We start from the raw sequence: 18,103 nt of genomic DNA on the forward strand, positions 1-18,103 counted from the left end.
AGCATATGTGTGTAGTATTGAATTATTTTGTTATAACAAAACAAATTTATTTCCTTTTTTTTTTATTCTTGTAATTACAAATATAGGTAATCTTATAAGAGATGGTATAAAAATACTTTAAATAATCTAAAAATAGGAAAATGTAAAGATAAGGTAAAAAGATAAAATAAAAAAAAAATGTAAAAGATGCGCGGGAATAATAGATAATAAAATAAAACATATAATAATAGAAGATTAGGTAATTTATGGTTTTCCACAAAATATATTCTTCTTTTTTATGTTGATAATAGAATTTTATATTGTTACAAGATTCCAATATAATTAATATAAAAAAAAGGAAATTATATAATGATACAAATGGACCATTATATTATATTTAAACTAAAATATTATATGTTTAAAAGTTAATCAAAACGAGGAATCTTAGAATATAAATATATACAATATTTATTTAAATATAGGAAAAATATATAGTACATTATTGATCAAGAAAAATATATATATATTATATATAAATTATAAATATATTTATATTGTTTTATCAAAAAATTATAAAACTTATTGTAAAGAGTTTTATTTTAGGATAAAATAAATATATACATATAAAACTTTAAAAGTATAGATGATTATATTTTGATTTTGTTAGAATGAAATCAAAAAAAAAAGACTAAATATATTTTTAAATGATAAATAAGATATTACTTTGATTTTAAAAACTTTAATGTTTATATTGAAACTAAAAATTATTATATAGAAGAAATATTGTGTAAAAAAGTAGGTGTTAAAATTAATAAAAATTTTAGATAATATTTTTATAAAAGACATGATAGATAAAGTGTATTAAATTAAAAGATATATGTATATAAAAATATAACGTTGATGATGTCATGATATGTACTATAAGAATGAAAAAGAAAGTTTAATACAATAAAAATTTTCTATATAATAATTTTTTTTTACTATATTTAAAATAATAAAATAGCAAGAGAGATAAATAGAATAAAAAATCAAAAAGAAATAATTAATGAAGATTGATACATCTAGTAGTAGGTAGTTAAATTGAAATATTAGAATGTTAATGAAGATAAATGTACTTGTCTAAATTTATAAAGAACTCTTTTCGGTATTACTTATATACATATCTTTTTTTTTATATATTATATAAGAAATAGAAATATTTATTAGGTAGGTAGTTATTAATTACTTTTCTAAAAAGTTTAACATAATTATGGAAAAAAAAAAGTTAAATTATTAAAGGAAAGTATTATAATAAAAAGTATGAATATTTCATTAATTAAATTACTAAGAGGATTATTTTTAAATACATAAAAAGAATCTTTTTATAGATACAAATTCATCCCTCCTTTTGTTGTATCGTAAACTTTTTCTTACCGCTTTTGTCTTTAAAATATAAGATACACCTTATTTTGACTTTAATAATATTCATATACATACATACTCACTCCACCCCCTATTTCTTTTTCTTTAACTATTTTTGAAATAAGAAATAACTGTAATATACATATATAAATAAACTATGAATAAAATAAATACCATTATATTTAAAAATAAAAAAAACAAGATTATAATACATTGATTACCGTCAAATTTTTTTTTTATAATAAAATATTTAAAAAAAAAGAACAAAAAAAAAATATGATAAAAAATTATAAAACTTTGTAGATAAATAAATTGCCTAATAAATAATAAAATGTGTCAAATTAAAAAAAAAGGTATCATTAAATGTTTAAATCTTATACACCCTCCTCCTCCTCCTCCTATTCTTTAAAACTAATAATTTCATTAAATAATCTTTTATATTAGCTGGGAAAATATCAATTAAGGTAGTAATACAGAAGGAACTTTTTTTTTTTGTCTTAAAAGATAATGAAAATCAAAAGGTTATTGGTTAATAAAATATATTTATCCTAACAATATGGATAATTTATATGTGATACAAAAGTTAGTTAACGGGAAAAAAGAGATAAAAATATATTTATTGTTTTTTTATGTTGATTTTTTTTTTCTACTGTTGTTATTGTTGTTGATCAAACAAGTAATTGTGTGGTCATTTATTATGTATGTGTACTTTCTCAAGATAATAAGAAAGATATAAATGTTGTTGGTAAAATAAATAGTTATTAAAAGGTAATTAAAAGATAAAAGAGATAAATAAATTTGGGTAAAAAAATATTTTTAAAAAAATGGTAAATGTAGGTAATTTTATAAATAGATAATTAAAATTATTTAATTACTTAAATTTAAAATATATATTTACCTAATAAATATATAATAGTATAAAAGATAATATTAAAGTAAAAGAAATAATTAAAAGATAATATAAAATATTTATAAACTTGTCATAGGTAATGTATATTACAAAAATTAACTATTAAAATGATTGATGAATGATTAAAATGAATGTGTGAGAAAATTTAGATAAATATTTTAACAAAAAAAAATTTGATCATTTCATAAATATTGTGTCTTTTTAATATAAAAGAATAATTTAAATTGATAAGAAGAAAAATGGAACCCCATAGAGTTTATAAAATATAAATAAACGTATTTTAACCTTAAATGTATTGTTAATAATATATACACGCAACAATGTCTTAATTATTTGACAATTTTTAAGATAATACAATAGTGTGAAAGTTATAGAGTTTATATATTAATATTATTGTTGTTGTGATATACATATTAGGAAGTAACATTATAGCAAACTGTTTTATTTATGTTTTTTTTATATATTATTACTTTAAGGTTAAATTATTAATAATAGGTGTTAATTAAAAATAATTAGGACAATTATAATAATAATTCCTAAAGGGACAAGAAGATGTATTTAGTGAAGGAGGAAGAAACAATTTGTCATAATGTTTGATTGAAATATTATTACTTGTTTAAAGCCTTATTCTTTGATTTTTTTTTTATATTTATATTTATATATATACCTTTAATACATATTTAATAAATATAGGAAGTTATAAATTTTTACAATATAGCTATATAAAAAAACTTTTATCTAAATATAAAAAAAAAAATTAGCATAAAATTATATAACTTAAAATATAAAAAGTTACAAAGATGAGTAACAATAAAATATGAATCAAAAAATAGAAATGAATCTATTAATTAGGTGTAAAAATACATAATAGTTATGACTAGTAATGTGATGAAACTTGACTTTTAAAATAAAAATATTAACTTTAGAAGAGACATAAAGAAAAGATACAAAAGATTTGTAGTTGAAGATTGATACATGGGAAAAAAAAAGATTTATATTTATAAATATAAAAAAATAATTTAATAATAAATGTGAAAAAATATGATGATAATATGAGTAATGTAATAAAAATAATATCATAAGTTGAAGAAAAAAAAAAAGCAATTAAAATGATGTGTAAGGGAAAAAAAAAATCTTTATTTCACAAAAATAAAAGTTATATGGTGTGTTGTATGTATATATATATCAAAAGGTATATGAGAAAAAAATGTATGTGTTAATGATAAAGAAGAAGGAAAGTTCATTGATAATTGTATGTGATATTAGTGATCACTTAAAATATTTTTTTTTTATACTTCTCAGAAAAAAAAATGTTAAAAAAAAGTACAATAGTAAATGTTTTTCCAAAAATATGAATCTTAAGGATAAGATAAGAATAAAACTTATACTATAGAAAAGAAAAGAGATAAAAAAAGATATTGACAAGGTAATAATTTTTATTATTATGTATATTCTAATAATAATTATTATTTTTTAACAAAAGCATAATTTTTTAAAATAAATCTATTATCAAATATTTAAATTAAAATAAGTTTACGATAGAAAAAAAAATCTCAACCTCTAAAATCTACCGTTTCCAGGCATGAGTATACATACATACACATAAATTTCAAAGAAAAAATAAAAACATAATTTCAAAGGTATTATCAAAAAATAGTATCCCGAAGTAATAAAAGTTAAGCTGCTATGGAGAGAAAGAATAGAAATCAAAACTTTTGATATGCGGCATCTGTTTTTCTTCTTCTAATAAGAATACATAAATAATACTTCTTTACATAATTTATACAATCGTTAATTTGTGAACCTACACATAGAAAAGTTGAGAGGATAATCTGCCGATTTAATCAAATCAAATTATGACACGCTTCATGGCTTTTAAAATTAGCATCTTTAGATATTTTTTTTTTATAATAAAAGATGTGTAAAGTTTTATACTTATTTTGTATGGATAATTAGGAATGAAAAAATTAATTATAGTTATTTTAAAAATATAATATTAAAAATTATTTAAAAGGATATATTTTTTTGTGTTAATTATACTTTTATATTATATTAAAGATTAAAGAAAGAAAAAAAGGATGCCGATATAATTTTTTTTTCTCCTGTCATTTGTAGTAATGTAATAAAGGTATTAATTTCATTTAAGGTAATATAGCTATTAGGTAAAAGTATAAAAAAAAAAACTTAATTTATGGAATATATTTTTTTACCAATAAAAGAAGAAATAAAAATATTTAAATATTGTAATTTTTGTACTTTTTTTTTCTTAAAATGGTTATTTACTTTTTTTTATTCTACATTCCCTAATTAAAAATTCAGGAGAAGAAAGTTTTTTTTTTTTTGAAGTTTAGTTAGAATGATTAAAAGATATATACATATTTAAATATCATAGCGGAGGATCTTTTTGAAGATATAAAAATATTTATATATATTTTGACAAAAGTTTAATTTAAAAATATGTTTATATATGATTTGGTGTAATATTTTTAGGAAGAATGATACTTGTGACTTGATCTACTGTAAATATATAAATATGTACATCAAAAGATAGAACATAAAGGGTATCAATAAATGCGGTTAGGGGTAAAAAGGAAGTGTAAAAATATATTCTTTTTATAAGATATAATGTTATTAGAAATTTTTTGATGATGTAAAGATAAATTTTAAAGATTATAGAAATGTAAACATAAAGATATTCTTTTTCAAAACATTTATAATGAAAGTGTCAAAAAAATATTTTAACACTTATATTAAAAGTAAATATGGTAATAAGGAAGGTGATAGTTTTAACAAAAATGGGGTACCTATAATATTATTACATAATAGAGCTATTATATTCATCTCCATATAAATGAGAAATACATTACTTGACAATAGTCATTAAATCTGTTAAAACTTTTAATAGAACAATAGATGATTATAATTTAATGGTTATCATCTTATATATACACATATATAGAAATAATAATTTTTATATTATTTAAAAGTTTCATTTAACAAGAAAAAAAAAACATTACTTTCTCTCATATATAAATATATATTTATTTTCATTGTCAAAAATTTTTCGATTACATATGCATATATGATTTCATGAAATGATGATGATTAAATAAAACAATAAAATTTTCCACAAATTTCTTTTTTTTTTTTTAATACAAGTTTCAGTTGTAAAGGACAACAAAAAAAAATAATAATATAAGGTGATATTTTATTTTGAGAAAAGTAACAAAAAATATAAAAATTTTTAAAAATGTTATAGCAATAATATTATTACTATCAAAAAAAAAAAAGAAAAAGATTAATTTAATAGTTTGTAATTGAAAATAGGGAATATAATTTTTGTTATTTTTAAGATGAATTATATATTTTATTTTCTTCTTCTTCTTCTTCAAAAAAAAAGAATGATAGATGAAAATTTGTATAATTACAAATACTCAACAAACAAAAAAAAACCATTTTTATTGAGAATCAAAAAATTTCATGTCTTTGAATAAAATTTTTTATTACATAAAAGGAAATCGGTTTGTTCAAAGTAATTTATCATCTATAGATACTACATTTATAAATTTTAATTCTTTTTTATTTACCAAAAAAAAAGGTGAAAGTAAAAGCGGAAGAATAAAAAAGGTAAATTATGACTACCAGTTAAGAGGTGATAATATGGGTAATGAAATTATATTAAAAAAAAAAGAGTACGTAATTGTGTTAAGAAAATTTTCAAAATAAAAGGTATAATAAATTAAAGGGTGTTATATTATTATACCATTTTATTTATAAGGTTTGATTTTTTTTTTATTGCTGTTGATCCTATTATTTGTTTCTTTTTATCTTTATAAATACATAAATTATTGATAAGAACATATAATAAAGAATATAAAATAATCAAAAAAAATTTTCTCAGAATGTAATTAAATATTAGTATCTATTGTAACCTTTTTAATCATAAAAATAAATTTAGTAATATGTTGTTGGCACGCGCCTTCTCCTACTTTAAAAACTTATTCGGCAATGTTATAATATAGTAAAGTAAATATATGTATAAAATTGAAATGACTTTTTAATATTTATATAATTAAATGAATGTATAGATATGTGATTTTAAAGTTTAAATTAATTTTATCTGATTGCCTTAATCAAAATATAAATAGAAGGTGTTTTTAAAATAAAGTTTAATCAAAAATAATTTTTTTTTACTTATTGAAGTTGAGCTATCTATGTTAGTTCCTTTATAATGTTTTTGATATAAATTAGAAAATACCTCTAAAATGATAATATTTTGAAGATAGAAGTATAAAGAAAAGCTAATAAGATTCATTCTTTTGATTAAATTAGTGCCGATATTAAGAATGTTTTTGTAATTAATTAAACTATTTAGTGATGTAATGAGAAACTGTGTTGTTGAACTTTATATTAAAAAAGATGAATAGTGTGATGTAACAGTTAATTAGATAAAAGATTTTTTTTATTAAGCTAATTGGATAAAGTAAAACTACTTATGATAAACATTCATTTAAAAATAAAAGTCTATATTAATTTGAATAATATAAATAAGTGAAAAGTAATTTGTCCTTTAACTAAATATAATTATATATAAAAAAAAAGTATACGGTAGTATATTATGTATATAAAATATATTTATTTTATTTATGTGCATTTATAAAAATGTTTATCGTAAGAAAACAAAAGAAAGGTTAAAAGAAATATAATTAAAAATTGAATTCTTTAAAATATTACCAACCACCTTCAAAGGAGGCTTCTATATTATATCTATTAAAAAAATGACATTCTCATAAATTTAGAAAAATGATTTAAAAAAAAGAGATAAAATATAAATTATATTAAATTAAAAACTTAATATTAAACATTCAATAAAATAATAATAAAATATATCAAAATTTGTTAACAATAAATTATATTAAAGTTGAAGTATACAATTTTTATTATAAATATAAATTTTATTTATCATAAAAATATTTGTCATATGGGTTATGTTGATTTATATGAATGAATATTAATTAAAAAAAAGATTAATACTCTACAGCTTAAGAAAAGTAAAAAATGATAATATAAACTTTAAAAAAAAATTGTAATATTAAAATTTATTTTGTCATTAAATTAAAAAAAAAAAATTTCTAAAGTTAGATATAATTATTTTGCAATAATTATCAAACTACCATTAAGTAAGTAGCTTGTATAAAATATTATACATATATTTTAACCATTTACAATCATTTTCTCATATAAATAAAACAACTAACTATCTATTTTAAATATGAAAAGTAGCAAAAAAAAAATTAAAGTTTATAATGTGTAATTTAATTACATCAATTATATAATATAAATCTTAATCCACTAAAAAAAGATTTCTAAACAAACACCAGGAGGTCATTAAAAAAAGTAACTTAACATTTATAACATAATGACTTTAGTCATCTATATATTATATCAATTTTTTTATATATAAACTTTATAATAAAAAAAAATGAAATATTTCTTTGAAAATTATAGAAGTTAAAAGTTTTAATTTAAGATGGCAAAGTAGATAAAATATTATTGTATCATTTTTTTAAATTAATATTAATTTAAAGAAATATATACATATATTAGTTGTAAAGTTATTTTAAATAAATGATTTGTGTATCATGATGATATGAACAAAAATAATGAAAGGTAATGAAGATAATTTATTATTTTTTTAAAAATATAAATTATCTATATAAATGATTATATTCATTTTAGGTGATGGTATGAAGAAGTGAAACATTATCTATCTTTTATTTCAATTATATTTTGGTTAGGGATGTAAAATTATTTTATAAATAAATTTTTTAGGTAATTTATTAGTCTCAGATTTAATATAAGAAAATATATTTATTACATCAAGATTATCTTTTTCCGTTTTTTTTTAGTATAGTTTAATGTTAGACACCTTTCATGAGAATATCTTGTTTCTAATTTATTTAACTGATCATATTTTAATTTATCTATCAGTAATATTTTTAATACTATTTTTAGAGCAATAAATATTATCTTCTTTTTTTTATTTAAAAATTTTTTAATTTATCTTATTATAATTGTAAATCCAAGAATGTACTTTAAAAACGATATATTTGGTAAAGTGTTCATTGTGTCGTGGCTGATTATTGTTGAAAGACAATTTTTTTTAAAAATAAGCAAATAATATTTATTTTATTAGAAAACAAAAAAGAAAATATGACTCCATTTACTGCACCAAAGTCAAGTAATGGAGATGATAATGAAATAAAAGAAAAAATCTCCAAAATTATGTCTATTAAACTTGATAAAGACCAGGTAGGTTTGTTTTTTTTTATTTATCATTAAAAGTATCCTTAATGATTTGTAGGGTGTTATAAATGAAATAGAATTTTTAAATAACCTCGTTACAACATTAAATATTCATACAGAAAGAAATTTAATTCAAAGTACAGAAGAAGGAATGTTAGAAGCTCAAAAAGAATATTTAAAAAATTTTACTAAATTATCAGAAGAGGTTTCTGTATTCAAAGAACGTGTAGAAAAAATGAATGAAGTATGTAATAATTTAAGAAATCAAATAAAAACCAACAAAGAAAAAACCAGAGATTTGTTAGAAAAAACTTCTGTAATACAAAAAGAAAAGAAAACTTTGGAAGATAAAAAAAATTATGTTAATACATTTTTGGATACTTATAGTTTAACAGATGAAGAAGAAGATATTTTAAAGGAATGTTTTGAGACAGGAAATATAAATGACAAATTTTTTAAAGTATTTAATAGATTGAAAAATATCAATTTAACTATTCCAGAAAAATTGGAAGAAGATGATAAGATTGTCGCGTTATATGATATGAAAGACGAAGGTGAATATAAATTGAAACAATGTTATGGATTAATTGTTAGATATATTCAATCAGAAGTTAGATCACTTAATCATGAATTTATGGAACCTAAACCATTGTTATTTGATGCTTTTAAAGCAATAGAAAAGATTTCTGAATTGATGGAGATTTCAATAACAGAATATTGTAGTGTCAGGAGAACTTACATTGTCAGAGCCTTTCTAGATGCATTAATGAAAGGTGGTAATGGTGAAAATGGAATTGAATATAATTCAAATGATCCTTTAGTTTATATTTATGATATGTTAAATTGGATTAATTCAGCAATCACCATCGAATATGAGATGTTAAAAAATTTATTAAAAAATTGTGAACATAAAATTAGGGAGAAATACTTTCAAGATGCTCTTGGAGAAATAAGTGAAGCATTGTGTCAGGCAACTAAAGTTAGGGTTGAAAATAGTTTAGGTAAAGAAAGTAATTGTGTTGTTATTTATCAAATAAGTACAAGTTTTGCTTGGTGTGTTGATTCATTAAAAATTTTACTATCAGAAGATTCTCTTTTTATTGCAACGTTAAATGATTTAAGAGATTTAGCACTTAATTTATTCTTTAGTTTATTAAATACAAATGTTCAGAAATTATTAAATAGAAACACTCTTCCAGATTATGATTTAAAACCTATATCAAATATTTATCAATGTTTAGGTTTACTTAGAAGTATTCTTGATTGTACTGCTTCAACATCTAATAATCAAATTAATTTAGCTGCCCGTAAAGATGTTCAAACAAAAATATTGACATGTATTCTTGATCCATTGAATCAAGCTATTCAATTAGCTTGTTCAAAATTACATGATCCTTTGGATAGTGCTGTATATATGATAAATTGTTTGAGTGAAATTCGTGATATCATTATTATTTATCAATTTACTGAAACAAGACTTGAAATGATAAAATGTCAGATAGAGGCTAATGAAGACACAATAGTTGGTGATCAGGCAAGTAGAATTTTAACCAATTGCCAGTTAATGGATCTATATTTACGTTGTAAAGGCCACCAACCATCTCAAGGACCTCTTTCTAAAATAACTGAAACAAATCCTCAAAAAATAAAAGAAATTATAAAAAAATTTTATAATGACATAAAAACAATTGACGGTATAGAATGTGATCAAATACCAAAAATATTATCTGTTAGAATTATTGACTCCATTAGAAAAAGAACACTAGAACATGTTGTTATGGCATATTCTATTATTTATGAGAAAGTTGTTGATTCAATTAATGGGTACCCTGTAGAGACAATGGAGTTAAAAACTGTAGATGATATAAAAAATGAGGTAATGTCTGAATTTAATTAATACATATGAATTAATGCTTTAAATTACTTTTTGATTGATTTATAATATATACCAAATAAACATTATTTTTAAAACATAATATTTTTAAATAGAGTTATGATTAAGAAATTACTAGAAACATGTACTTTTCAAGGAAACGTTTTCAGACAAATGTTAAAACTGATAAATACTGAGTATGGTAAATTATAAGTTAAATGTTTTATAGAAAATTAATTTTATCATTTTTCAAAACTTATACCTTATTTAGTTGTGACAAAAGTATAAAATAATATTAAACATAATTATCTTGTGTATTTGAAATTAATATTTTTATTGTTATGTTAAAAACAAAAACAAAAAATAATTATTTTTTAAATTTTATGACACAAGTTTATTCATCTAATAGTCCTTGAAAAATTATTAAATTTGAATATAATCAAGCATATGTAGAAAACAAAACTGTAGCCGCTGTGGTGATTCGAAGTTAGAGGCGAAACTGGGGAATATTTTTTGAAGAAATCCGACTTTCATCATATAATAAGAAATTTTAATATTAAAATACTGATTCTAGATCAGATTTTTGCGATAAAGTCAATGAGACTAGTCTTATCTTCATAGGATGCTTACATCTTGAGATATAAGCAAAAATGTAGCTTACAAATATTTTCGAGCACGTGCTCATAACTCAAGTTTGAAAGCTCACAGAAACTTGAAACTTGGTGCGCTGGCCTTCTTTTAACTTTTTAAATGTAGTCCACGTTAAAAATATTTTCTGAATCTCAATCGTTCTTGAGATATGATATGTGTATAATTTTCGCGCGCAATCCATTATCATCATTTTTTATATCTCAGTAATTAATAATGTTATAAAAAAATTTTGAAGGTAGACCCTATATGAAAACGAAATAGAAGTTAATTAAAAAAAATTGCTTGTTTAAATCTTCATTTTGAAGCGAGATATGACAAAAGGCGGAAATTTTTCTAAAATATTCATTGTTCCTACCTTTTCAATATCTCAGGTAAAACTTATCATACGGCAATAAAATTAGTCTCATTCGATTTCAATTTCAAAATTAATTAAAAATAAAAAGATTCGGTAGCAATATCTTTTATTTCTTCTAAAATTCATAAACTATCAAAAATATTCCAAAATTCCGACATCATCGTTAATAATAGTGGCACAAAAAAAAACTTTTTTTTGGAATTTTCAAGTAAAAGTATACTCATTCGATAGCCCTTGAAAAATCATGAATTTTGAATATAATCAATGCTATGTAAAAATGAAAACCCAGAAAGTTATAAGCAGTTGAATTTGGAGGCGAATGTGGGGAATATTTTTTGACAAAAATCGCCTTTTATGATTCATTGAAGATTTACAAAATTAATTTAACGATTCTAGATCAGTTTTTTGCGAGAAAGTGATTAAGCTTGGTCTCATCTTTATAGGATGCTTACATCTTGAGATATAAGCAAAATTGTAGCTTAAAAATATTTTCGAGCACGTGCTCATAACTCAAGTTTGAAAGCTCGCAGAAACTTTAAACTTGGTGCGCTGGACATCTTTTAACTTTTTAAATATAGTCCACGTTGAAAAAATTTCTGTAATTTCAATCGTTCTTGAAATATAATGTGTGTTATTTTTTCGCGCGTACTCTATTGTCATCATTTTTTATATCTCAATAATTGTTAGAGTTATAAAAAAATTGTGAAGGTGGACCCTATATGAAAACTTTATAGAAGCCGATTAAAAGAAACTGCTTGTATATATCTTGACTTCGAAGCGAGATATAACTTAAGGCAAAAATTTTTCTAAAATATTCATTGTCCCTAATATTTTATTATCCAAGCTAAAACTTATTACATGTCAATGGCATCGGTCTTAATCATTTTTTTGTAAAAAGCTCACATAAAATGAAAATATCTTTATTTTTTAATATGATTTAAAAATTTTATTAGAAAAATCTAGATTTCTAAACTAACTTCTGATATTAAAACTTTGAAACTTTTTTTTAAATAGTAACAAAAATAAATTTAGTGCTAGTTTTTTAAAAATAATTAATTTATAATATAATCAAAAATCTTGAAAAATATAATTTTTTAAGTTATGGTAAATAAAAACTATAATTTTTAATTGTTTTTACTTTTTATTGATAGATATATCTGTATTAAATAAGAATATTATAAATTTTTTAAATGAATATTTAAATACAAATGCATTCGTATTCAAAAAATAACATTTAACAAAGACTATAAATATTTGAAAAAATAAGTAAATTATTTTTAAGGTACATCTTTTAATATTATACTAACAAGATTCGAAGTTTGAAGACAAGAAGATGGCTTCAACACAAGAGATATCACAATTGGCACAGCAATACCAAGAAGAATTTCAACGTAATGTTATAGAAACAGGTGATGTTGTAACACAAACAGCTCGTGAAGCAGTCACTACTATTCAACAAAAAGTTGACAATCTTACACCAGCAGCATTAGGATGGAAGGATCATTTTGTTGGTATTATAACTAATTTTGGTGAAGCAACAATTAACAATAAAGAAATTTTCACCATGATGTTTTGGTCATCAATAATGGTTTTAGGATGTAAAATTGCAGCAACATTAACACATTATTTAATACATCCATTTGTTGGAATGGTATTAGATGGATCCACAGCCTTGTATCTTTCAGCCATCTTTATTCCTGTTTATGCACATTTCAAACAATCTCGTGAGCCACTTAATGATGAAAAATCACGATTCAGATTACTTGCTTGGGCCGCAATTCAAGGAGTTATTGTTGGATATATTCAAACTGAAAGTTTCCTTATCTCTTCTGATCCATTAGCTTTTATGGGATTAGCTATTATGGGAGTTTCAGCTTTATTCCTTCATCCAATTCTCGGTGGAAATAGATTGAATTATCTTGTTGGTATTGTTGGATCAGGATTTGGTTTTCACTTTGTTCTAGGTCTTATCTTAGGACAACTCGGTTTCATCTACCTTTTTATGGCACTCCTTTATTCTGTAGCAGCTTTCATTCTCCTTCAACATTATATCCAAGCTTCTTCAAGCACAAATATGGTTCATCTTTATATGTATTATAATTTTATTGCTATCATCTATATTCAATTAGTTTTTTACTATATCTTTGGATATACTAAAGCCGACTATAAAAAATTAACTGCTGCTCAAGCTCATTCTGCTAAGTAAAGAAATTTGAATACTTGAAAACCATATTATTTAATAATAATTAAAATTTTGATTAGTATTTATATTTTTTAGTATAATAAAATTATTTTAATCACTATAGTATTTTTGTATATAAAATTTTACATGTTGATATTAACATTTTAACGAAATTGATGACTACGAATCTTATTGATTATCTTTTTGTTAATAAAAAATACCAAGTTTTAAAAAATATACTTTAAATAAATGGTAATTGTTATAAAAAAATTGTAAAAAAAATTAACAATAAATTTTTTTTAATTTATATCAATACAAATGAAATTGAATACGTGATATGAAATCTTTTCAACGTTGAAAATATTTACAAAAAAAATATTTCTATTTGTAAAACATTTAGAAAGAATTAACTAAAACATCTATACATCTTCATGTAAAACATCATACGCAGTATAATTTTTATATTGTTTTTTTTTGCAAAAAATTATATCAGCTATATGTTAAGAAAATGATAGGATGCATGAGACATATATACTATCAGGTCAAAGGTAAGAAAAAAAAATAATCACATCATTCAACTCCTCCTGTTATACACATTCAATGTTATTTAAGTGACAAAATCAATTGTTAACAGTCATTTGTTAACATTTTTTAAATAATATTTTACCACAATGTTTGGATTGCTACTCTTATCCACCTACTGACAATTCTGAAAAAATATAGTTAATTTTAAATAAGCAAAGCTGGATTTTACGTTGCAAGAATAGAATATTTAGCGTCAAAGGAAATTTTTACTTGCTTCTTCTAAAACTTTAAGAAATACAATAAACTTATCCTCTATTCTAACTTATTCAGAATAGAAATCAAGATTTAAATTAATTTTTTTTACCGTCTGTTGCTGTTATTGGAAAATTGGTTTTTTTTGAATAATTTTTTTCTTTATAATTGGATATATTTTTGGAGACTATTGTGTTCTGTAGGAATACTCATTTACTTTTTTTTGTCTGTGGTAACTATTTAGTGGTTATTGGATGTATAAATCAAGTAATTTTGACATCTTCTAAGCCAATACTCATATGAATTCAAAATGAGATTTTTAATTTTTTTTTTACTTTGTATTTAATTGTATATAAAATTGTAAATATTGTAAATTTATTAATTGATTCCTAGTATTTTAAAAATTACTAAATAGATTTGAATAAAATTTTTATTTCCAATTTTTTTTATTTATTAGTATACAAAATTGTAGTAAAAAATTAAGTGAAACTTATTATATCAATAAATGATTTATTATATTCTAAATATTCATATTTTATTATTACATACCAAAATTGTTTATTAATTATTTCCTTTATTTATGTAATCTCACGTAAAAATATATTTTATTAAATTTTTAGTTTTGTATAAATTTTAAAGTAAATCTTTTAATCTGTAATATTTTATTTGTAGAAACAAATAAAAATTAATTATTTTGTTATCTATTAAAAATAATGATAATATAGTTAAAATAAAAATTTTTTGGAATCACTTATATAAATTTAAAAAATCTTTCTTAAACATGAAATTTTTTGTAAAAATAATTCATTTTCAAAATTTTAAGGAGAAATGAAAATTTTTCACTAAATTAAAGAGAAATTTAAAAGATATAATTTTACCAAAAAATTAGTTTTTTAAATTAAATAGAAAAAAAAATTTAGCTAAAAGATGAGTAGTAATTGTGCTATCAAAAGCAATAGAAATTTTTTTTTATAATCATAACATTATCACCATTGATACACACCTTACCAATGTAATAGTACATACTACTCAAAAATGTTATTTTCATTTTATTTAACCTAATTAAGAAATTCTTTATATGTTTATAACATTTTATTTTTTAAGGATAAATGGATTTTAATAATGTGCCTGCCAAAAATTATGATAATAATGTCGTATCTAAAGATGGCATAACCCGGGAAGAGGTTTCATGGCTTTTTCAGAAATTAAGTCCTAACGATAGGGTAGAAGTTTCTAAAGAATTAGCAAGTTGTCTTTCACGTACTTTTTATAAAAACGGTTTACCTATTGTTGGATTTTTATGTTCAACACTTTACCTTTGCAGATTGAAATTACCAAATTCTGCAATAGGTAAGGCAAAACCACTTCCACTTTATTTTATTGCTATTTTTTCTGCAATGAATATTGGTGGTATGATTAATAGTAATAAATGTTCAGAAGCCATGAAACCAAAATTAATAAACTTGTTTGAAAAGGTATTTTTTTTTCCTATTTTTACATTATTCTAAATATATATTTTTATCCATTTGTAGTATAAAAGAGAAGAAGATATTAATGCTACTAAGAATGAATATCCTAAAATTAGGGAAGGAAATCAGCAACATATTTTTAAAGATTATGATCTCTTTCAAGAAAACTCTGATATGTTCAAACAGACAGAAGGGGATAACATTTACCTAGACCAATTTTCAAATAAAGAAAATACATCTAAAAGTCAGCAGAAGATTAGTACATATTATTATGATTCTTTCCCATCTGGTTATATATCTGGAACACCAAATAAATCTCAAGACGAGAACTTAGAAAGTTAATAAATAGATATATGCCTTTAATTATACATTTACAATAAATTAGCTGCGTACACCTTTTTGGAATTTGTAATTTTTTATATAACTTGTATAAAATAAAAGATTTCGTTGATAATAAGAAGTACAATTATTTTACTCAAAAGAAAAACAATTGTGTTTTACGTAGATCTTACAATAAAATAAGTATTGTCTGTAGCATGTTGATTTGAAGTGATTTTAATTAGAATTGAACTTAAAAATAAAAGAAAAGTTGTGAAAAACGTTTTTTATGTTAACTTTTTGTTAAAATTAATTTTAAAGCTAAACATGAAATTAAAAAAAAAGTACCTATGAATAAAATTAAGTAAATATGTAGTGCAATTTTTTTTTCATATTTAATGTAAAGTATCCTTTTTGTTCTTAAGATATTTTAAACAAATTAAAACAATTTTTTATTAAAATTTTTGTACTTTTAATTAGTAGTAACTTTTTATAAAATAGTTTTTTTTAATCTGACGATGTGAAGGTAAATTATGTAGTTTTATAGTAAGAAAAACATTTAAAGGATAAATAATTTTAGAAAATTTAGTTAACTAGAAAATATATTCGTTTAATTATATTAAATTTATGTAATTAAAATATATAAGAATATATTTAAACTATTCTTTACTACGATATATTAAATATTTTATCTTTATATATTTTTTAAATTTAAAAATAAAATCACGTGTTATTTAATTTTAGCTACATAATTTTGTATTTTTTATATAAAAAATAAATATTGTATATTTTGTAGATTAATTTTTATTTGATAAAAATTTTTTTATTATTACTTATGAAGTGATTGTATTAAATATAAGGACAATATTTTTTTTTTGAATTGGGATAAAGATTATTTATTGTAACCAATGTTAATGATTACGTAATATGATAAGAAAAAATTATGTTTTTTCAATGTTGTACAGATAAAAATATTAATATTTTTTATCATTGAATAATAACTTTTATTTCCGATATTTAATAATATAATTAAAATATTAAAAAAATTATTGTATAATTTTAAAATATTATGTCTTTCAACATTATAAGAGTTAGTTAATAGTATTTTTCTTCAATACTGACGTGTCTTTATGCAAAAAAAAGTACAAGAGACATACAATCAATTGTTATTATTATTTTTTTGTTTTATCAAATACTATAAAAAAAATTAAATATTTTTATTAATATATTTTTTAGAATTAAAAAAAAAGAAGAAATGTTTAGATCAAGAGGATCATCAAGATTAAGACAAGGTGGTGTAATTTTATTAGCTCAACAACTTTTATCATCTGGACCTATACCACCAATAACTTTAATATTTATAATACTTCAGGCTGCAATATATACAGGATTTATTCCATTTATGGATCCAGATAAAACTCATAATTTATGTCTACTTCCAAGAGCTATATTAAATAAAAAACAATGGTATAGAATTATTTTACCTGTTCTAATGCATGGTGATGATCTTCATTTATATTATAATATGATATCTTTTTTGTATAAAGGAAAAAATTTAGAAAGATTATTAGGTAGTATTAGATTTTTAAGCATTCTTATTACTTTTATTATATCAACTCCTTTGGTACATATATTTTTGGCATGGGCTGGTGAAGAAATTTTGGATATGAATATTTTTATGCATGAATGCACAGTTGGTTTTTCAGGTATGTTTATATATATAAATATATAAAAAGAGAAAGTTTTTTTTTTTATAAGAGTTCTTAATTATATATACATATAATTACCATTGATAAGAGATAAATATTTAAATTAATAAGGATATTTAAAGTTAGTAAATGAGAGGGATAAGATATAAAATCATTGTACCATGATATATTGA

General features: G+C 20.8%; 4 protein-coding genes across 4 annotated transcripts; all 4 read left to right on the forward strand.

Annotated features, from left to right (window-relative positions):
• Positions 1–8,503: 8,503 nt before the first annotated feature.
• On the forward strand, positions 8,504–12,798 carry SRAE_1000046900 (Conserved oligomeric Golgi complex subunit 6; the record flags this gene model as incomplete). The annotated part of the gene is made up of 4 exons (XM_024647305.1): positions 8,504–8,602; positions 8,655–10,477; positions 10,586–10,671; positions 12,758–12,798. 4 exons carry the CDS (start codon positions 8,504–8,506, stop codon positions 12,796–12,798), a joined length of 2,049 nt encoding a protein of 682 aa, XP_024501397.1.
• Positions 12,799–12,808: 10 nt separating this feature from the next.
• SRAE_1000047000 (Protein of unknown function DUF856, Caenorhabditis species family-containing protein) lies at positions 12,809–13,681 on the forward strand (the record flags this gene model as incomplete). The annotated part of the gene is made up of 1 exon (XM_024647306.1): positions 12,809–13,681. One exon carries the CDS (start codon positions 12,809–12,811, stop codon positions 13,679–13,681), a length of 873 nt encoding a protein of 290 aa, XP_024501398.1.
• Positions 13,682–15,543: 1,862 nt separating this feature from the next.
• On the forward strand, positions 15,544–16,245 carry SRAE_1000047100 (Hypothetical protein; the record flags this gene model as incomplete). The annotated part of the gene is made up of 2 exons (XM_024647308.1): positions 15,544–15,909; positions 15,967–16,245. 2 exons carry the CDS (start codon positions 15,544–15,546, stop codon positions 16,243–16,245), a joined length of 645 nt encoding a protein of 214 aa, XP_024501399.1.
• Positions 16,246–17,476: 1,231 nt separating this feature from the next.
• Positions 17,477–18,063, forward strand: SRAE_1000047200 (Rhomboid-related protein 4; the record flags this gene model as incomplete). The annotated part of the gene is made up of 2 exons (XM_024647309.1): positions 17,477–17,927; positions 18,053–18,063. 2 exons carry the CDS (start codon positions 17,477–17,479, stop codon positions 18,061–18,063), a joined length of 462 nt encoding a protein of 153 aa, XP_024501400.1.
• Between the last annotated feature and the right edge of the window lie 40 nt (positions 18,064–18,103).

Source organism: Strongyloides ratti (assembly GCF_001040885.1).
Source record: "Strongyloides ratti genome assembly S_ratti_ED321, chromosome : 1".
Taxonomy (NCBI): domain Eukaryota; kingdom Metazoa; phylum Nematoda; class Chromadorea; order Rhabditida; family Strongyloididae; genus Strongyloides; species Strongyloides ratti.